We start from the raw sequence: 22562 nt of genomic DNA, 5'->3' as shown, positions 1-22562 counted from the left end.
AAGCTATGCATGGGCTGATACTCTGTGATAGTCTATCATTGTGCTCATCTGCAGAGCTGCTCATGGCGACATCACATGGCTGAGTCTCAGTTGAACTCATTCAAAAAGCGCCCTCAAGCCGTGAATCGCATTGCCGTGAGCAGTACTAACCATTATATGATCACGTCAAGCTACCGGGGCTTGTGTGTGAGGGGGAGATATTAGGCTACTCAAGCATGCCGTTGCCTTGATGTGGAAAATGTGGCTAAATACCATTGTTGACTAGTTAGACTATAAATACCATTGTTGACTAGTTAGACTAGAGAGACTCAACAGTGTATTGTGTAGTAGAATAGAGTTAGTACTGACCCCTGTAGAGTATTGTGTGGTACAGTGGAATACAGTGCTCTGCTAGTGTAGAGTACGGTTCTGAAGTATCCTTGGAATAGGAACATGCCCTCCCCTGGACAATGATTAGCATCCATGAGGGTGACGGTCAACCTCTCCTTGATTATATCATCCAGGGGCAACATATTAGGTCCCCAAACTCCAGAGGATGAATCTATCATTCTCTGACCTGAACACAGGGAAAAGAGAATTGTTGGACCAGGTCTAGTTCAGGCCCACAGTATCGTCACTGCATATGGGACAGGAAGAACAGGCAAACATACTGACACTTCCTAACCTGCCAGAAGTCCACTGGCAGCAGGATGAATCTACCATTCATTCTCTGACCTGAACACGGAAAAGGGAAAGAGAGAATGGAAAGATGGACCTGAGGTCTGCAGTTCAGGCCTTCTGGACAGTATCGTCACTGCATATGGGACAGGAAGAACAGGCAAACATAATGACCTTTATCGTGTAGTTCCTAACCTGACCCAGAACTCTGCCAGCACTGAGTACACACACAAATTATGATTATTGTGAATAGTCAGATTTATATAATAGTTCGGTTCTACATGCTTTGCAAGAAGAACATTTCTAATAATCCTGTTTACATTTTGATAAATGCTGGAGAATCATCCTGGGAAAATGACATTATATACGTTATATATTCATTTATGTTGCTAGGAAAGATATATTATGCTACATTAGTAACGTTAGGCCTACTTGCTGCAGTAGCTTGCTTGCTATAAAAACAGTAGTTTGTCGATAAACTATACTGTTTGCATAGGAGCAGAACATATATTTCAAAAGAGAATGAATTTAACAAAAATACATCTTACAAAGACTTGGACAGATAATATTATGATTACTTGCGTGACATGGCATGTTAAGAGACAAAACATCAAGATATCTCTGCTTGAACGCTATTCCACGTCACTGTAGGTTTCACTTAATATCCCAATATCTCCCTTATGGCGCATGGCCCTGGTACCTCGCCGTGATCGTATAGTGGTTAGTACTCTGCGTTGTGGCCGCAGCAACCCCGGTTCGAATCCGGGTCACGGCATTGCGATACACAATGTCACGGCAAAAGGGCTCTTTTAAATCATTACATTGCTAACTACAATTTAGTTGGTCTATTTATATTTTTTTCCTGTTAGGTAAACTGTCTAACTCGAGGAACCGGTTCCTAACTACCCGCAATTGAGTTTCTAGCTACAGGCCATGTCGTTGCATGGCTGTTTGTGCAGGTTTGAATAGCTCCAAATCTCCGCCCAACACACGAGCCCTGGTAGCTCGCCGTGATCGTATAGTGGTTAGTACTCTGCGTTGTGGCCGCAGCAACCCCGGTTCGAATCCGGGTCACGGCATTGCGATACACAATGTCACGGCAAAAGGGCTCTCTTTTTGAAGAGTTGATTCATGGTAAACTGACTGGCTGGTTTATTATGTAATTCTGATATTTATCCCTTTTGCGGTTGGCTAACCAGCGAACATTATCACATCAATTAGCAGTGAAAAAAGAATGACAGACAAAACTGTAAATTAGCTAAATTCGTAACAACAAGTGTGGGGAAACAGCTAGCTAATATGCAGGATATGTACCCATCTCCAGCCCAGATAAAACACACTTGGGAAAGCATGTGGGGACCGTGTGAGTACTCAAAAAAATATGATCATGCATAAGGAGAAATGGATTGAAAAAGTTTGGTCGATGCAATGCAAAATATACAGTATGGACTGTCAGTCATAGTATGCGTTCAGCTCATTACCCAGTTTAAAATCAAATCAAGCTTCATTTATACAGCGAATAATCATTAGTTCTTAACTGACTTTCTTAGATATATAAATAGTAAAAGTACTATTTAAGTATTTTTGGCGGGGTATCTGTACTTTACTTTTTTTGTACTTTCCTTTAGTCGTTTTCTATTAAGGTTTACTTTTACTCAAGTATGACAATTGTGCACTTTTTAAAACCTCCGAATGTGTTTCATTTATGAAGTCATAAATGTGCTATAGACATCCCCTTATAATGTAAGCTGCCCCTTTAAATATGAAGAAAAAACAAGTTGTTACCCAGCAGCCATTTTTAGTTGAGGGATCACACACTGTAGCTGCGTCAAAAATTGTTTTTGAACAACTGGATTGAATATTGTAAGTTATCATTGCATACGTTATGGCAACATTTCTATAAGCGGTATTTTAGACTTGTCGTGTTTTTCTAGACTACAATGGAAGTTAATGTTTATGAAGTTTGTTTACATTGTTTTGTTTCATGGAGTTTAACGGTAGGCATTCCTGAGACAAGTCAAATGAGCCTTTAAAAGCAGTTAGAAATCCTGCTTTAGTGTGAGTAATAATATTGTTTATCATCATTGCCATGCATGAAACTCCTATCATCTTTAAATAAATAACGCAATTTTGCAATGAGGTGATTTTAGATTTTCCTTCTTAGGGAATATGGTGTGCCCATGAACGATTGCAACATTGTTTCACAGGACGTGGGAAACCAGCGTTGCTGCTTTTAACTGCGCGCTCGATCCTCTAACAATGCAATAAGGACATTCGCTCACATAGGCGTCACCTGAAGTCTTAACTATTGTGGATGAACCTTACACTTGATTGTTCTCAATACTATTCTTCATCTAATTTACATTGGCTTTGACATATCAATTAGCCATACAGTTATAGATTATTTATCATCAATTTACTATGCTACCTATTAACCCGTTACAAACACATTATAAACCGTCTGCTACTTTTCAAGTACACTAGTGATAGCGTTATTATTGTGTAGCTTGGATACTCTCAGATGACAAGAGGCCATGAACAAGAGTGTTTTGGTAAGGGGCTAGCCATATTAGTTTATGGGGGCTAGGGGTTCGTGTGGGATGGCGTGTAATTCAAATGAATGGCAAATTCTCCACTTCATGAGTTACTCCAATATTTGTCCCATGAAGAGAGGTCTTTCTTGAAAAATAGATTGTATCTCAATGAGACTAACCTGGATAAAGGTTCAATAAAACTGAATTGGAATTTACCCTAATCCTGCATGTTGTCCTAAAACTGCCTTATTGGCCTAATCTACTGTGCAAATCCCTGCTCTGCACTGATCTCCCCTGTGTGCTTCCCTCATAGAGCCAAGATGAATGAGGACGTGTTTGAGGTCCCTGAGGGGACAGAGTATCGTTATCTGGTACAAGAGGAAGGAGAGGAGGAGGTGCAGTATGTGCGTCGCAGACACTACATCAGCCCATTCCTGGTCCTGTCCAGACGCTGCATCTTCCTCGTCTGCCTGGGGGTGCTATCCCTGCTCACCTTGGCTGGGTACCTGGCCTACGTGGCCCAGACTCTGCCCCCTGGCTCAGCCCAGGTCACTACTGACTGTGGAGAGTTCCAGGGGAGACAGGTGGGTTGATGTCTGCACATTGTTGGTGGAAAGAGTAGAAACAGTGTTCAGCTTTACACAAAAAAAACTATGTTCAGCCATATTAAACATTTTTAACCAATTGTACTGTATGCTTTCTCCCCCATATGCCTACAATGTAAAGAGCATCGAGACCTAATAGAACAGGGATCAGCAATTAGATTCAGTCGCAGGCCGTTTATTTGTTTTATTCTGCGGGTGGTCACGGGGCTGGAACATAATTACAAATCATTTGTAAACTGCAAATCGACCGCAAGAAGCCCAAACGGATATAATATTTGACTAAAACATAATTATTTCAAACCTTGCTTACATTTGTATACGATCACATACACTCAGTGGCCAGTTTATTAGGTACACCACCCCGTTCACCCCGTGATGTGATCGTCGGTGCCAGGCGCGCCGGTTCCAGTATCTCAGAAACGGCCGTCCGACTGGGCTTTTCACCCACGAGAGTGTCTAGGGTTTACCGAGAATAGTGCGACAAACAAAAAAACAATCAGCGGCAGTCCTGTGGGCGAAAACAGCACGTTGATGAGAGGTCAAAGGAGAATGACAATATAACAAGCGGGGCCACAAACAGGCAAATAACGGAGCAGAGCGGCATCTCGGAACGCACAACTCGTCAGTTCCTGTCACGGTTGGGCTATTGTGGACGACAGCCACACTGTGTTCCACTCCTACCAGCTAAAAGCAAGAAGAAGTGTCTCCAGGGGGGAGACACTAGACAATGAAGGAATGGAAAAACATTGCCTGGTCCAACGAATCCCGGAGATTCCTGTTGCGTCATAATGATGGCAGAGTCAGGATTTGGTGTGAGCAGCGTGAGTCCATGGCCCCATCCTGCATGGTGTCAACGGTACAGGCGGGTGGCGGTGGTGTATTGATGTGGGGAATGTTTTCCTGGCACATGTTATGTCCCTTGATACCAATTGACGAACGAACATTTCCGACACCTTGTATAACCCACGCCCCGAAGAATTCAGGCTGTTCTGGAGGAAAAGGGGGGTCTGACCCAAGATGGGTGTACCTAATAATCTGTCCACTGAGTGTATATCTATTATGCATGGGAATACTTTGAAACAGATTTCCAAAATTAAAATCGATTGAAGCTGATTTGCTTGTATTTTTTTACAGTCTTTTATGTCCAACAATAACATTTTAATAAACAAGATCACCGCGTGTTGGGGAACCCTGTAATAGAAGATGGTAAAGGATTGAGGAGTGGAATGTTTCAGTGACATGTGCCTTGACCATGTGGGCTTATACGGAATTACCTCCAGTGAACACTCATAGTTAATGAAATACTATTGTTCGTCTTTATCATTGCAGAGAAATGGGGCCTACTCGTTCAAGGGCCTCCCGTACGCTGCTCCCCCCATTGGGGAACGTCGCTGGGCCCCTCCAGCCAAACCCTGGTGTGGGAACGGTGTGGGGGATGCCACCCGCTTCCGCAGCAAGTGTTCCCAGGTGCAGCCGCTCTCAGACACGGGGAAGGTGATTGGCCAGGAGAGCTGCCTCTTCCTGAACGTGTGGACCCCCACCCTGAGCCCCGACGCTGCCCTACCCGTCATGGTCTGGATCCATGGGGGCTACCTTCACATGCTTAGTGGAGGAGAGGAGGGCTACTCGCCCACAGAGGAGCTAGCAGCCCAGACAGGGATGGTCTATGTCAGCTTTAACTACAGGCTCAACGCATTTGGGTTCCTGGCCCTGGAGCTACTGAGGGAGGGCTCCCCCACCAATACCTCTGGTCAGTCTCTAGCAGTTGGCACATTAAAGTTTTTACAGTATTGCCAAACGAGGTCTTGATGTCTCAAGCAGTTTCACACAACATAGATCATGTTGTATTTAAGATATGATAATAGGAAGATTTTAATCTTTTAACAAGCTATTTCTAACACCAACAGAGTGATGAAATATTCATGATGTTTATGTTTGTTCTCTCAGTGACGTTGTTTAAAATTGTGTATATCTATTTAATGAGCTTTAATGTGATTTGGATAGCTGGAGGTGATATACAGTGCATTCGAAAAGTATTCAGACCCCTGGACTTTTTCTACATTTTGTTACGTTACAGCCTTCTAAAATGGATTAAATTGTTTTATTTTCCATCGATCTACACACAATACCCCATAATGACAAAGGAAAAAAATTTTTTTTTTTTACATTTCTGTGAAATATCACATTTACATAAGGATTCAGACCCTTTACTCAGTACTTTTTTTGAAGCGATTACAGCCTTGAGTCTTCTTGGGTATGACGTTACAAGCTTGGCACACCTGTATTTGGGGAGTTTCTCCCATTCTTTTCTGCAGGTCCTCTCAAGCTCTGTCAGGTTGGATGGGGAGCGTCGCTGCGCAGCTATTTTCAGGTCTCTCCAGAGATATTCAATCAGGCTCTGGCTGGGCCACTCAAGGACATTCAGAGACATTCAGACCCAAAGCCACTCCTGCATTGTCTTGGCTGTGTGCTTAGGTTGATTGTCCTGATGGAAGGTGAACCTTCACCCCAGTCTGAGGTCCTTAGCTCTCTGGAGCAGGTTTTCATCGAGGATCTCTGTACTTTTCTCCGTTCATCTTTCCCTCGATTCTGACGCTGAAAAACATCCACACAGCATGATGCTGCCACCACAATGCTTCACTGTAGGGATGATATTGACCAGGTGATGAACGGTGTCTGGTTTCCTCCAGACATGACGCTAGGCATTCAGGCCAAAGAGTTCAATCTTGGTTTCATCAGACCAGAGAATCTTGTTTCTTATGGTGTGAGAGTCCTTTTCGGCAAAATCCAAATGAGCTGTCATGTTCCTTTTAATGAGGAGTGGCTTCTGTCTGGCCACTCTACCATAAAGGCCTGATTGGTGGAGTGCTGCAGAGATGGTTGTCTTTCTGGATAGTTCTCCCATCTCCATAGAGGAGCTCTGTTAGAGTGACCATTGGGTTCTTGGTCACCTCCCTGACCAAGGCCCTTCTCCCCCGATTGCTCAGTTTGGCCGACGGCCAGCGCTAGGAAGCGCCTTGGTGGTTCCAAACTTCTTCCATTTAAGGATGATGGAGGCCACTATTCTTAGGGACCATCAATGCTGCAGACATTTTTTGGTACCCTTCCCCAGATCTGTGCCTCAACACAATCCTGTCTCATAGCTCTACGGACAATTCCTTCGACGTCATGGCTTGTTTTTCGCTCTGACATTCACTGTGGGACCTTATATAGACAGTTGTGTGCCTTATCATGTCCAATCAATTGAATTTACCACAGGTGGACTCCAATCAAGTTGTAGAAACATCTCAGGGATGATACTAACTGCTAGTTTCCGGCCCCGGCCTGCTAACTGCTATCTTACCTGCCCGGTCTGTAACTGCTAGCCCATGCTAACTGCTTGCTTGCTAACACGGTCTACTAGCTGCTAGCTTGTTAGCATCGGCCTGCTAACTGTCTGAATCGCTATGTCCCCAGCCAGCCCAACCACTTACTGGACCCATATGTTCACTTGGCTACGCATGCCTCTCTCTAATATTGTCCTGTCCTGGTTAGTGATTACTGTCTTATTTCACTGTAGAGCCTCTAGCCCTGCTCAATATGCCTTAACCAACCATGTTGTTCCACCTCCTACATATGCGATGACATCACCTGGTTTAAACATCTCTAGAGACTATATCTCTCTCTTCATTACTCAATGCCTAGGTTTTCCTCTAATGTACTCACATCCTACCTCTGTACACTATGCCTTGAATCTATGCTATCGTGCCCAAAAACCTGCTCCTTTTACTCTCTGTTCTGAACGTGCTAGACGGCCAGTTCGTAAAGCCTTTAGCCGTACCCTTATCCTACTTCTCCTCTGTTCCTCTGGTGATGTGGAGGTTAATCCAGGGCCTGCAGTGCCACAGGTGCTCTCATTTGTTGACTTCTGTAAACGTAAAAGCCTTGGTTTCATGCATGTTAACATTAGAAGCCTACTCCCTAAGTTTGTTTTACTCACTGCTTTAGCACACTCTGCCAACCCAGATGTCTTAGCCGTGTCTGAATCCTGGCTTAGGAAAACCACCAAAAACCTTGACATTTCCATTCCTAACTATAATGTTTTCCGCCAAGATAGGACTGCCAAAGGGGGCGGTGTTGCAATCTACTGCAGAGATAACCTGCAGAGTTCTGTATTACTATCTAAGTCTGTCCCCCAAACTATTTGAGCTTCTACTTCTAAAAATGCACCTTTCCATAACAAGTCTCTCACTGTTGCCGCTTGCTATAGACCTCCCTCTGCCCTCAGCTGTGCCCTCGATACCATATGTGAATTGATTGCCCCCCATCTATCTTCTGAGCTTTTGCTACTAGGTGACCTAAACTGGGACATGCTTAACACCCCGGCCATCCTACAAACTAAGCTTGATGCCCTCAATCTCAAACGAATTATCAATGAACCTACCAGGTTCAACCCCAAATCAGTAAACACGGGCACCCTCATAGATGTCATCCCAACTAACTCGCCCTCCAAATACACCTCTGCTGTTTTCAATCAAGATCTCATCGATCACTGCCTCATTGCCTGCATCCGTAATGGGTCTGCGGTCAAACGACCACCCCTCATCACTGTCAAACGCTCCCTAAAACACTTCTGCGAGCAGGCCTTTCTAATCGACCTGGCCGGGGTATCCTGGAATGACATTGACCTCATCCCGTCAGTAGATGATGCCTGGCTATTCTTTAAAAGTGCCTTCCTCACCATCTTAAATAAGCATGCCCCATTAAAAAATGTTGAACTAGGAATAGATATAGTCCTTGGTTCACTCCAGACCTGTCTGCCCTTAACCAGCACAAAAACATCCTGTGGCGTTCTGCATTAGCATCGAATAGCCCCCGTGATATGCAACTTTTCAGGGAAGTTAGGAACAAATATACACAGGCAGTTAGAAAAGCTAAGGCAGCTTTTTCAAACAGAAATTTGCATCCTGTAGTACTAACTCAAAAAGTTCTGGGACACTGTAACGTCCATGGAGAATAAGAGCACCTCATCCCAGCTGCCCACTGCTCTGAGGCTAGGAAACACTGTCACCACCGATAAATCCACTATAATTGAGAATTTCAATAAGCCTTTCTCTACGGCTGGCCATGCTTTCCACTTGGCTACCCCTACCCCGGTCAACTGCCCGGCACCCTCCACAGCAACCCGCCAAAGCCCCCACCATTTCTCCTTTACCCAAATCCAGATAGCTGATGTTCTGAAAGAGCTGCAAAATCTGGACCCCTACAAATCAGCCGGGCTAGACAATCTGGACCCTCTCTTACTGAAAAATATCTGCCGAAATTGTTGCAACCCCTATTACTAGCCTGTTCAACCTCTCTTTCGTGTCGTCTGAGATTCCCAAAGATTGGAAAGCTACCGCGGTCATCCCCCTCTTCTAAGGGGGTGACACTCTAGACCCAAACTGCTACAGACCTATATCTATCCTACCCTGTCTTTCTAAGGTCTTCGAAAGCCAAATTATGTTGCAGGGTCTACAGTCAATCACGGATTACAAAAAGAAAATCAGCCCCGTCACGGACCAGGATGTCTTGCTCCCTGGCAGAATAAATCACTTTTTTGCCCGCTTTGAGGACAATACAGTGCCACTGACACGGCCCGCAACCAAAACCTGCGGACTCTCCTTCACTGCAGCCGACGTGAGTAAAACATTTAAACGTGTTAACCCTTGCAAGGCTGCAGGCCCAGACGGCATCCCCAGCCGCGTCCTCAGAGCATGCGCAGACTAGCTGGCTGGTGTGTTTACGGACATATTCAATCAATCCTTATCCCAGTCTGCTGTTCACACATGCTTCATGATTGTGGACTTCAGGAAACAGCAGAGGGAGCACCCCCCTATCCACATCGATGGGACAGTATTGGAGAGGGTAGTAAGTTTTAAGTTCCTCGGCGTACACATCACGGACAAACTGAATTGGTCCACCCACACAGACAGCGTCGTGAAGAAGGCGCAGCAGTGCCTCTTCAACCTCAGGAGGCTGAAGAAATTTGGCTTGTCACCAAAAGCACTCACAAACTTCTACAGAAGCACAATCGAGAGCATCCTGTCGGGCTGTATCACCGCCTGGTACGGCAACTGCTCCGCCCACAACCGTAAGGCTCTCCAGAGGGTAGTGAGGTCTGCACAACGCATCACCGGGGGCAAACTACCTGCCCTCCAGGACACCTACACCACCCGATGTCACAGGAAGGCCATAAAGATCATTGAGGACAACAACCACCGAAGCCACTGCCTGTTCACCCTGCTTATCATCCAGAAGGCGAGGTCAGTACAGGTGCATCAAAGCAGGGACCGAGAGACTGAAAAACAGCTTCTATCTCAAGGCCATCACACTGTTAAACAGCCACCACTAACATTGAGTGGCTGCTGCCAACACACTGACTCAACTCCAGGCACTTTAATAATGGGGATTGATGGAAATTGTTGTAAAATATATCACTGGCCACTTTAAACAATGCTACATAATATAATGTTTACATACCCTACATTACTCATCTCATATGTATATGTATATACTGTACCCTATATCATCTACTGCATCTTTATGTAATACAGTGGGGCAAAAAAGTATTTAGTCAGCCACCAAAAGGCCTGTAATTTTCATCATAGGTACACTTCAACTATGACAGACAAAATGAGAGAAAAAATCCAGAAAATCACAATGTAGGATTTTTAATGAATTTGTTTGCAAATTATGGTGGAAAATAAGTATTTGGTCAATAACAAAAGTTTATCTCAATACTTTGTTATATACCCTCTGTTGGCAATGACAGATGTCAAACGTTTTCTGTAAGTCTTCACAAGGTTTTCACACACTGTTGCTGGTATTTTGGCCCATTCCTCCATGCAGATCTCCTCTAGAGCAGTGATGTTTTGGAGTTGTTGCTGGGCAACATGGACTTTCAACTCCCCCCAAAGATGTTCTATTGGGTTGAGATCTGGAGACTGGCTAGACCACTCCAGGACCTTGAAATGCTTCTTACGAAGCCACTCCTTCGTTGCCCGGGCGGTGTGTTTGGGATCATTTGTCAGGCTGAAAGACCCAGCCACGTTTCATCTTCAATGCTTTTGCTGATGGAAGGAGGTTTTCACTCATCTCACGATACATGGTCCCATTCATTCTTTCCTTTACACGGATCAGTCGTCCAGGTCCCTTTGCAGAAAAACAGCCCCAAAGCATGATGTTTCCACCCCCATGCTCCCCAGTAGGTATGGTGGTGTTTGGATGCAACTCAGCATTCTTTGTCCTCCAAACACGACGAGTTGAGTTTTTACCAAAAAGTTATATTTTGGTTTCATCTGACCATATGACATTCTCCCAATCTTCTTCTGGATCATCCAAATGCTCTCTAGCAAAATTCAGACGGTCCTAGACATGTTGTAATGGTTTTCTTCTGGGGAAAGAGAGGCGGACCAAAATGCAGCGTGGTGGTTATTCATGTTCTTTAATTTATAAAGAAACTACACATGAGATAACTAACAAAAACAACAAACGTGAGAAAACCTAAAACAGTCCTATCTGGTGCAAACACAGAGACAGGAACAATCACCCACAAACACACAGTGAAACCCAGGCAACCTAAGTATGATTCTCAATCAGAGACAACTAATGACACCTGCCTCTGATTGAGAACCATACTAGGCCGAAACATAGAAATAACCAAAAACCTAGAAAAACAAACATAGACTGCCCACCCAACTCACGCCCTGACCATACTAAATAAATACAAAACAAAGGAAATAAAAGGTCAGAACGTGACACATGTACTGGCTTAAGCAGGGGGACATGTCTGGCACTGCAGGATTTGAGTCCCTGGCGGCGTAGTGTGTTACTGATGGTAGGCTTTGTTACTTTGGGCCCAGCTCTCTGCAGGTCATTCACTAGGTCCCCCTGTGTGGTTCTGGGATTTTTGCTCACTGTTCTTGTGATCATTTTGACCCCACGGGGTGAGATCTTGCGTGGAGCCCTAGATCGAGGGAGATTATCAGTGGTCTTGTATGTCTTCCATTTCCTAATAATTGCTCCCACAGTTGATTTCTTCAAACCAAACTGCTTGCCTATTGCAGATTCAGTCTTCCCAGCCTGGTGCAGGTCTACAATTTTGTTTCTGGTGTCCTTTGACAGCTCTTTCGTCTTGGCCATAGTGGAGTTTGGAGTGTGACTGTTTGAGGTTGTGGACAGGTGTCTTTTATACTGATAACAAGTTCAAACAGGTGCCATTAATACAGGTAACGAGTGGAGGACAGAGGAACCTCTTAAAGAAGTTACAGGTCTGTGAGAGCCAGAAATCTTGCTTGTTTGTAGGTGACCAAATACTTATTTTCCACCATAATTTGCAAATAAATTCATTAAAAATCCTACAATGTGATTTTCTGGATTTTTTTCTCATTTTGTCTGTCATAGTTGAAGTGTACCTATGATGAAAATTACAGGCCTCTCTCATCTTTTTAAGTGGGAGAACTTGCACAATTGGTGGCTGACTAAATACTTTTTTGCCCCACTGTACATGTATCACTAGCCACTTTAAACTAAGCCACTTTGCTTACATACCCTACATTACTCATCTCATACTGTACTCGATACCATCTACTGCATCTTGCCTATGCCGTTCTGTACCATCACTATTCATATATCTGTATGTACATATTCTTTATCCCTTTACACTTGTGTGTATAAGGTAGTAGTTTTGGAATTGTTAGGTTAGATTACTCGTTGGTTATTACTGCATTGTCGGAACTATAAGCACAAGCATTTCGCTACACTCGCATTAACATCTGCTAACCATGTGTATGTGACAAATACATTTGATTTGATTTGATAAACAGATTACTGACCATTTCGAATCCCACCGCACCTTCTCCGCTATGCAATCTGGTTTCAGAGCTGGTCATGGGTACGCCTCAGCCACGCTCAAGGTTCTAAACGACATCAAATCAAATTTTATTTGTCACATACACATGGTTAGCAGATGTTAATGCGAGTGTAGCGAAATGCTTGTGCTTCTAGTTCCGACAATGCAGTAATAACCAACAAGTAATCTAACTAACAATTCCAATACTGTCTTATACACAGTGTAAAGGGATAAAGAATATGTACATAAAGATATATGAATGAGTGATGGTACAGGGCAGCATAGGCAAGATACAGTAGATGGTATCGAGTACAGTATATACATATGAGATGAGTATGTAAACAAAGTGGCATAGTTAAAGTGGCTAGTGATACATGTATTACATAAGGATGCAGTCGATGATATAGAGTACAGTATATACGTATGCATATGAGATGAATAATGTAGGGCAAGTAACATTATATAAGGTAGCATTGTTTAAAGTGGCTAGTGATATATTTACATAATTTCCCATCAATTCCCATTATTAAAGTGGCTGGAGTTGAGTCAGTGTCAGTGTGTTGGCAGCAGCCACTCAATGTTAGTGGTGGCTGTTTAACAGTCTGATGGCCTTGAGATAGAAGCTGTTTTTCAGTCTCTCGGTCCCAGCTTTGATGCACCTGTACTGACCTCGCCTTCTGGATGATAGCGGGGTGAACAGACAGTGGCTCGGGTGGTTGATGTCCTTGATGATCTTTATGGCCTTCCTGTAACATCGGGTGGTGTAGGTGTCCTGGAGGGCAGGTAGTTTGCCCCCGGTGATGCGTTGTGCAGACCTCACTACCCTCTGGAGAGCCTTACGGTTGAGGGCGGAGCAGTTGCCGTACCAGGCGGTGATACAGCCCGCCAGGATGCTCTCGATTGTGCATCTGTAGAAGTTTGTGAGTGCTTTTGGTGACAAGCCGAATTTCTTCAGCCTCCTGAGGTTGAAGAGGCGCTGCTGCGCCTTCTTCACGATGCTGTCAGTGTGAGTGGACCAATTCAGTTTGTCTGTGATGTGTATGCCGAGGAACTTAAAACTTGCTACCCTCTCCACTACTGTTCCATCGATGTGGATAGGGGGGTGTTCCCTCTGCTGTTTCCTGAAGTCCACAATCATCTCCTTAGTTTTGTTGACGTTGAGTGTGAGGTTATTTTCCTGACACCACACTCCGAGGGCCCTCACCTCCTCCCTGTAGGCCGTCTCGTCGTTGTTGGTAATCAAGCCTACCACTGTTGTGTCGTCCGCAAACTTGATGATTGAGTTGGAGGCATGCGTGGCCACGCAGTCGTGGGTGAACAGGGAGTACAGGAGAGGGCTCAGAACGCACCCTTGTGGGGCCCCCGTGTTGAGGATCAGCGGGGAGGAGATGTTGTTGCCTACCCTCACCACTTGTGGGCAGCCCGTCAGGAAGTCCAGTACCCAGTTGCACAGGGCGGGGTCGAGACCCAGGGTCTCGAGCTTGATGACGAGCCTGGAGGGTACTATGGTGTTGAATGCCGAGCTGTAGTCGATGAAAAGCATTCTCACATAGGTATTCCTCTTGTCCAGATGGGTTAGGGCAGTGTGCAGTGTGGTTGAGATTGCATCGTCTGTGGACCTATTTGGGCGGTAAGCAAATTGGAGTGGGTCTAGGGTGTCCGGTAGGGTGGAGGTGATATGGTCCTTGACTAGTCTCTCAAAGCACTTCATGATGACGGAAGTGAGTGCTACGGGCGGTAGTCGTTTAGCTCAGTTACCTTAGCTTTCTTGGGAACAGGAACAATGGTGGCCCTCTTGAAGCATGTGGGAACAGCAGACTGGTATAGGGATTGATTGAATATGTCCGTAAACACACCGGCCAGCTGGTCTGCGCATGCTCTGAGGGCGCGGCTGGGGATGCCGTCTGGGCCTGCAGCCTTGCGAGGGTTAACACGTTTAAATGTCTTACTCACCTCGGCTGCAGTGAAGGAGAGACCACATGTTTTCGTTGCAGGCCGTGTCAGTGGCACTGTATTGTCCTCAAAGCGGGCAAAAAAGTTATTTAGTCTGCCTGGGAGCAAGACATCCTGGTCCGTGACTGGGCTGGGTTTCTTCTTGTAGTCCGTGATTGACTGTAGATCCTGCCACATGCCTCTTGTGTCTGAGCCGTTGAATTGAGATTCTACTTTGTCTCTGTACTGACGCTTAGCTTGTTTGATAGCCTTGCGGAGGGAATAGCTGCACTGTTTGTATTTGGTCATGTTACCAGACACCTTGCCCTGATTAAAAGCAGTGGTTCGCGCTTTCAGTTTCACGCGAATGCTGCCATCAATCCACGGTTTCTGGTTAGGGAATGTTTTAATCGTTGCTATGGGAACGACATCTTCGACGCACGTTCTAATGAACTCGCACACCGAATCAGCGTATTCGTCAATATTTTTATCTGACGCAATACGAAACATGTCCCAGTCCACGTGAAGGAAGCAGTCTTGGAGTGTGGAGTCAGCTTGGTCGGACCAGCGTTGGACAGACCTCAGCGTGGGAGCCTCTTGTTTAAGTTTCTGTCTGTAGGCAGGGATCAACAAAATGGAGTCGTGGTCAGCTTTTCCGAAAGGGGGGCGGGGCAGGGCCTTATATGCGTCGCGGAAGTTAGAGTAACAATGATCCAAGATTTTACCACCCCTGGTTGCGCAATCGATATGCTGATAAAATTTAGGGAGTCTTGTTTTCAGATTAGCTTTGTTAAAATCCACAGCTACAATGAATGCAGCCTCCGGAAAAATGGTTTCCAGTTTGCAAAGAGTTAAATAAAGTTCGTTCAGAGCCATCGATAAGAGACATTACTGTGCAGCCGTATTCATTGACCTGGCCAAGGCTTTCGACTCTGTCAATCACAACATTCTTATTGGCAGACTCGACAGCCTTGGTTTCTCAAATGATTGCCTCGCCTGGTTTACCAACTAATTATCTGATAGAGTTCAGTGTGTCAAATCGGAGGGACTGTTGTCCGGTCCTCTGACAGTCTCTATGGGTGTGCCACAGGGTTCAATTCTCGGGCCGACTCTCTTTTCTGTATACATCAATGATGATGCTCTTGCTGCTGGTGATTCTCTGATCCACCTCTATCTCTACGCAAACAACACCATCTGTATACTTTTGGCCCCTCCTTGGACACTGTGTTAACTAATCTCCAGACGAGCTTCAATGCCATACAACTCTCCTTCCGTGGCCTCAAACTGCTCTTAAACGCAAATAAAACTAAATGCATGCTATTCAATCCATCACTGCCCGCACCTGCCCGCCCGTCCAGCATTATTACTCTGGACGGCTTTGACTTAGAATACGTGGACAACTACAAATACCTGGGTTTCTGGTTAGACTGTAAACTCTCCTTCCTGACTCGCATTAAGCATCTCCAATCCAAAATTAAATCTAGAATCGGCTTCCTATATCGCAACAAAGTATCCTTCACTCATGCTGCCAAACATACCCTGGTAAAACTGACCATCCTACCGATCCTCGAATTCGGTGATGTCATCTATAAAATAGCCTCCAACACTCTACTCAACAAACTGGATGCAGTCTATCACAGTGCCATCCATTTTGTCACCAAAGCCCCAGACACTACCCACCATTGCAACCTGTACGCTCTTGTTGGTTGGCCCTCGCTTCATACTCGTCGCCAAATCCACTGGCTACAGGTTATCTACAAGTCTCTGCTAGGTAAAGCCCCGCCTTATCTCAGCTCACTGGTCACCATAGCAGCACCCACTCGTAGCACGCGCTCCAGCAGATATATCTCACTGGTCACCCCCAAAGCCAATTCCTCCTTTGGTCATCTTTCTTTCCAGTTCTCTGCTGCCCATGACTGGAACGAATTGCAAAAATCTCTGAAGCTGGAGACTCACATCTCCCTCACTAGCTTTAAGCACCAGCTGTCAGAACAGCTTACAGATCACTGCACCTGTACATAGCCCATCTGTAAACAGCCCATACCTCATCCCCATACTGGTATTTATTTATTTATCTTGCTCCTTTGCATCCCAGTATCTCTACTTGCACATTAATCTTCTGCACATCTACAATTCCAGTGTTTATTTGCTATATTGTAATTACTTCGCCACCATAGCCTATTTATTGCCTTAACTTACCTCATTTGCACTCACTGTATATAGACTTTTTGTTTTCTTTTTTTCTACTGTATTATTGACTGTATGTTTTGTTTATTCCATATGTAACTCTGTGTTGTTGTATGTGTGGAATTGCTACGCTTTATCTTGGCCAGGTCGCAGTTGCAAATGAGAACTTGTTCTCAACTAGCCTACCTGGTTAAATAAAGGTGAAATAAAAAATAAATAAATAAAAATGATCAATGGAAACAGGATGCACCTGAGCTTAATTTCGACTCTCATAGCTAAAGGTCTGAATACTTATGAAAATAAGGTATTTATGTTTTTATTTATAATAAATGTGCAAAAAATTCTAAAAACCTGTTTTCGAACTGTCATTATAGGGTATTGTCTGTAGACTGAAGAGGTAAAGATAGATTTAATCTATTTTAGAATAAGGCTATAATGTAATTAAATGGGGAACAAGTGAAGGCGTCTGAATACTTTCCCAAAGCACTGTATTTGTCTGCTTGATAAAAAGTTAATATTTTTCTTTCTCATGGTCACTACACTATTTATGCTTTACACACACACACACACACACACACAGCTTGATATGGAACGACCCATAAAATCACATAAAGACATTGTTTTCAACTCACATTCACGCACAGTCATCGGCGAGAACAGAAAGATATCTGAATACCTCCTATTTCCCTTCTGATCTGAAAGGGTTCAGGGTTTTGACACCAGGAACCTTTAGGTACACTAGGCTAGATGGAGCTTCTGAAAATAGGAACTAGGACATAGGAAAACGAGGCCACATCAATGCGGTATTTCAACGTGATTTTAATCTCTAATTGGTTTCCCCCCATCCAGGAAACTATGGCTTCATGGACCAGATAGCTGCTCTGCAGTGGGTCCAGAGGAACATCAAGGTGTTTGGAGGAGACCCCAGTAAAGTCACCATATTTGGTCAAAGCTCAGGTAATAAATACCAGCTATTATAAGCCTCTATGGGCTACGTGAGTGTACTGTCAATGAAGTATGAATGAACATTTAGTTAGTGTGCACCTTTTTCTTTTTTGTTATAATACAACAATTTTTACCGAACATTTAAAAGGATGAAAACAAAATATGCTACTTTATGTTAGCATGTGCTTGTAGCAGTATAGTTGGCTGAAGGAATGAACACAGCTTCCTTAACTGCTTTAGAATTTTTAACCCTAATTGTCTACTCTCTTCCCATCACCCTTCCACACACACACACACACACACACAGGTGGGACGTCGGTGTGGACTCTGATGATGTCTCCGCTGGCAAAGGGTCTCTTTCGTGCGGCGGTGGATATGAGCGGCTCCTATGTGTATAACGCACCACTGGAGAAGGCAGAGGCAGACAACCTGCTATTCCTGAACAAGACTGGCTGCAATGACCTGGCCTGCCTCCGGAAGCTCTCCACCACACTGATACTACGGGTACAGACAGTACGACAACGTAAACTGTCAAATCTGCCTTAAGGGAGAAACGGGCTTCATGTGGGTCTCTCTCTCTTTATCTCTCTCCACTCCGCTCTAGGCCATCCCATGGAAGGAGTACCCGTCGTGGGGGGCAGATGATCTGATGGACCTGCCCACTAAGGACAGCTTTGTGGGGCCCGTAGCAGTGGTGGACAGGCATGTCCTCCCAGCTCCTCCCTTTGAGATGTGGGAGAAAGGAGGAGTCTTCAACGATGTTCCATTCCTCATAGGGACCACTGAGCAGGAGACTGACTTTTTGTAAGTATTATGTGTGGTCTGGAAAAAAAGTATTATCTACAGAAGCTGTCCTAGAAATACACAATTCACTTTATAATCGTGTGCGTGTGTGCGTTTGTGTGTGTGTGTGCGTTTGTGTGCGCGTTTGTGTGTGTGTGTGCGTTTGTGTGTGCGCTTTAGCCCACCGTATGAGAATATCTCCATGTGGACATGGGGAGACTACGGGTGGTTTGTGACAGGTGAGAATACGGTAACCTCGGGGTCATTATCGATCAATCTGTAAAATGCCTCATTTAGATTTGATTTGATTTTTCTCCAAGGAGGAAATTAATCTCCACATTATCAAACATCGTAGACCTGTAAGAGAATAATTAAAAAACACACTTAAAAAACCCCAGACATTAACAGATAGACAGACAGAATACTAAGACCGAACATAAAACAGTGATTACATCATAGTCTATTGAGCTGTTGAGGAAGTTTATGGCTGTGGGAAAGTAGCTCCTGCTAAACTGGGCCTTTTCTCCCTCATCACTTGTGGCCACTGAAACCCAGGAAATCCAGCATCAACTCTTTTCTCCATTACCCGCCTCTCTCTCATATTTTCAACCCTGCCGCCGTTTACAGTTTATTCCTGCTACCATATTGCCCTTTTCCCAAAGCCGCTCATCTGTGTCCCACACAGATAAACTGAGCCCCTTCAGCGAGGGTCTTCCTAAGGAGGCGTTGGATCTGTACCCAAGCTCGGCCCTGTGCCCCACTCCTGACCGCTGCCCAGAGAGGGCCTACACCACAATGGTGTCGGACATGAGGGTCACCTGCCCAAACAACGACCTGGCCAAGAGGGCTGCAGGTAGGCTACGCTGACAGCCAGGAGATTCACCTGAGCCAATGGGTTAGCATTCACTCTATGATAATGGACAGCATTTTTGTTGTTGTTGAATGGTCTCTTTAGAGAGACAGGTAGTTGTTCAGAGAAGACACCAATTAGAATGCTTTGGAAATGCCTCCTGTCCACCCTTCACTGATGTAATCACTCATCTGTTAGTGAACAGTAGTGATAGGATAGAGTTTTGAACTGCTTGTGTGTGTGCGTGTGTTTGTTTTGTGTGTTTTGTTTTATGTGTGTCTGTGTGTGTTCCCAGCGGCCCTCCACAGTCCTGTGTATCGGTACGTGGTGACACACACACCATCTCGTGCCGTCAACTCCTCGGGGGGTCTGTGGTCGTTCCCCAGCCGGTTCTCTTTCCACGGCCTGGACTCTTTCACCTTCTTCGGGGGTCTAGAGAAGCTGTTGGGGGGACCGCTCTCCGCCCAGGACACTGCCTTCCAGAAGCTCCTCACAGAGCACCTCGTCCACTTCGCTAAGGAGGGTGAGAGAGGGGCAGGGGCTGGAACACAAACACCTCTCCTAGATTGGTTGAACTCAGTGTTCATTCAGCTCAGACCATTGGAATTAGACATTTACCACATACCTTTCCTCATCTCTCTATCCCTCTCCTCCTTTCTTCTGTTTTCTCCATCCCTCATCTCTTTTCCTCATATCTCTATCCCTCTCCTCTCTTTCTGTTCTCTCTATCCCTCATCTCTTTTCCTCATATCTCTATCCCTCTCCTCTCTTTCTGTTCTCTCTATCCCTCATCTCTTTTCCTCATATCTCTATCCCTCTCCTCCTCTCTTGTTTTCTCCATCCCTCATCTCTTTTCCTCATATCTCTATCCCTCTCCTCCTCTCTTGTTTTCTCCATCCCTCATCTCTTTTCCTCATATCTCTATCCCTCTCCTCCTCTTTCTGTTTCTCCATCCCTCATCTCTTTTCCTCATATCTCTATCCCTCTCCTCTCTTTCTGTTCTCTCTATCCCTCATCTCTTTTCTGTTATCTCTATCCCTCATCTCTCTTTCTGTTCTCTCTATCCCTCATCTCTCTTTCTGTTCTCTCTATCCCTCATCTCTTTTCCTCATATCTCTATTCCTCTCCTCTCTTTCTGTTCTCTCTATCCCTCATCTCTTTTCCTCATATCTCTATCCCTCTCCTCTCTTTCTGTTCTCTCCATCCCTCATCTCTTTTCCTCATATTTCTATTCCCTCTCCTCTCTTTCTGTTCTCTCCATCCCTCATCTCTTTTCCTCATATCTCTATTCCTCTCCTCTCTTTCTGTTCTCTCTATCCCTCCTCATCTCTTGTTTTCTCCATCCTCTCATCTCTTTCTGTTCTCTCTATCCCTCTCTCTCTTTTCCTCATATCTCTATCCCTCCTCCTCTCTTGTTTTCTCCATCCCTCATCTCTTTCCCTCATATCTCTATCCCTCTCCTCTCTTTCTGTTCTCTCTATCCCTCATCTCTTTTCCTCATATCTATCCCTCTCCTCTCTTTCTGTTCTCTCTATCCCTCATCTCTTTTCCTCATATCTCTATCCCTCTCCTCCTCTCTTGTTTTCTCCATCCCTCATCTCTTTTCCTCATATCTCTATCCCTCTCCTCTCTTTCTGTTCTCTCTATCCCTCATCTCTCTTTCTGTTCTCTCTATCCCTCATCTCTCTTTCTGTTCTCTCTATCCCTCTCCTCCTCTCTTGTTTTCTCCATCCCTCATCTCTTTTCCTCATATCTCTATCCCTCTCCTCTCTTTCTGTTCTCTCCATCCCTCATCTCTTCTTCCGTTTGTTCCATCCCTCTCTCCTCCTCTATTGCAGGTAAGATGCCGGAGCAGTGGCCAGAGTACCCAGCAGCCACTGCTCTCCTGAACCATACCCTCTCTGTGGTCCATGATTACTCTGCTGAGCGCTGCCAACTGTGGGAGAAGAATGGCTTCTACCCCTACGCCTGGGTCAACTGACCCCTCACCCATAACTCCTACAGCACAGGACTGAATCCTACACCTGGGTCACCTAGGATGTTAGTACTGAATGTGTTCTGTGACTGTGGTGAAATGTAGATTTATTGTGGGAGTTTTGGTGTGTACAGTATTTTGCCTTCAGGTTTGTTCAAGGATAAATTATCAGATTTAGAGAAAAGGGAAGAATGTGTTGGTATGGAAGAGGATGGTCATTTTTATATTTCTGCTCTGTTTTGTGGTAGAGATGGCTGTGAGAATGTTGTAAGAGGAGACATTATTGTGATGTGTAATATCATTATTGATACTTTTAGCTACTGTTACTTGCACTAAGATTTTAAATGAAGATGCCTACTCTTTACTTTTTTATGGAAATCTGTGGTGTATACGTCGTACATGTATGCAATGAGGAAACATTTATTATCAAGGGCTTTTATGCTGTAGCCTATGTTATGTGTTTCTATATTCTTCTCTTTCCATAATGTGTCTCTGTGTGCTAAATATTCAACCAGACAGAAACAGCTAGGAAGCGTTTTCTGCACGCATAGACTGTCACCACCGAATCATCTTCGTTCGACTTGAAAACACTTGTTTTCTTCTGACTCAAGCCTCATCAATTCAACGAAAAAACACTCTTGCCTTTTCTTCAGCATCTCCGACAGCCACCGACTTGATTGGGAACAAGGGATGGTGCGCTTCTTCTTTATGTGTGAAGAGAGGGATGAAAGCCTGTGGATGACAGAGAGAGCACATGGAAGTGTTTACTTGTGTAATTAGCGTTTAGAGTTTTCTCCAATCAAAAGCTCTCTTGTTCTGTATTTTCTCCTGTCAAACAGAGTTATATCTGTTTCTGTCTCATTGATCAGTTCTGCTTTTGTTCCACTATGTGCGCTATGATAGGCAACTTATTTCAACGTTAAAATGTAATTTTTTTTTTTTTACTCAGGTAATCTGCTTTAAAATGCCATGACCTAAAATTACAGGTCATTCACATGCACTAATACAAATAATAAAACACACAAAGAATTAAAGATTTCAGTCTTTTTTCAAAATATATATTTCAAATATACAGTATGTTTCATAGCCTAGAATCAAGTTCAAACCCATCTTTATTATCCCAAGGTGAAACTTTGTAGGCAGCCAGGGACAATAGAAGAGATATGGGTTAAATGAATGAGACATGTTTGATATAAATATGTGTAGCGGTGTTCTTACCTGT

The 22562-nt window shown here is 44.5% G+C and overlaps 1 protein-coding gene and 2 non-coding genes across 6 annotated transcripts; all 3 read left to right on the top strand.

The window, feature by feature from the left end:
• The first annotated feature begins 1360 nt into the window (after positions 1-1360).
• trnah-gug (transfer RNA histidin (anticodon GUG)) lies at positions 1361-1432 on the top strand. Its single transcript has one exon. It is a non-coding gene; the product is annotated as a tRNA-His (tRNA).
• Positions 1433-1664: 232 nt separating this feature from the next.
• On the top strand, positions 1665-1736 carry trnah-gug (transfer RNA histidin (anticodon GUG)). Its single transcript has one exon. It is a non-coding gene; the product is annotated as a tRNA-His (tRNA).
• On the top strand, positions 1714-22374 carry si:ch211-71n6.4 (para-nitrobenzyl esterase). 4 transcript variants are annotated; one of them, XM_029621380.2, is made up of 10 exons: positions 1714-1791; positions 3505-3775; positions 5126-5546; positions 17637-17744; positions 18040-18236; positions 18337-18536; positions 18696-18754; positions 19201-19368; positions 19661-19888; positions 21204-22374. In XM_029621380.2, exons 2-10 carry the CDS (start codon positions 3512-3514, stop codon positions 21344-21346), a joined length of 1788 nt encoding a protein of 595 aa, XP_029477240.1. In that variant the 5' UTR covers positions 1714-1791; positions 3505-3511; the 3' UTR covers positions 21347-22374. The 4 variants fall into 4 exon arrangements, with proteins under 4 accessions (XP_029477240.1, XP_029477241.1, XP_029477238.1 ...); XM_029621381.2 differs by lacking the exon at positions 1714-1791 and adding an exon at positions 1856-2020; XM_029621378.2 differs by lacking the exon at positions 1714-1791 and adding an exon at positions 2414-2520.
• The last annotated feature ends 188 nt before the right edge of the window (positions 22375-22562 follow it).

The sequence above is a fragment of the Oncorhynchus nerka genome, linkage group LG20, assembly GCF_034236695.1.
Source record: "Oncorhynchus nerka isolate Pitt River linkage group LG20, Oner_Uvic_2.0, whole genome shotgun sequence".
NCBI lineage: Eukaryota > Metazoa > Chordata > Actinopteri > Salmoniformes > Salmonidae > Oncorhynchus > Oncorhynchus nerka.
Note: the sequence above shows the minus strand (reverse complement) of the source record. Positions and strands in the feature narration are given on the sequence as shown.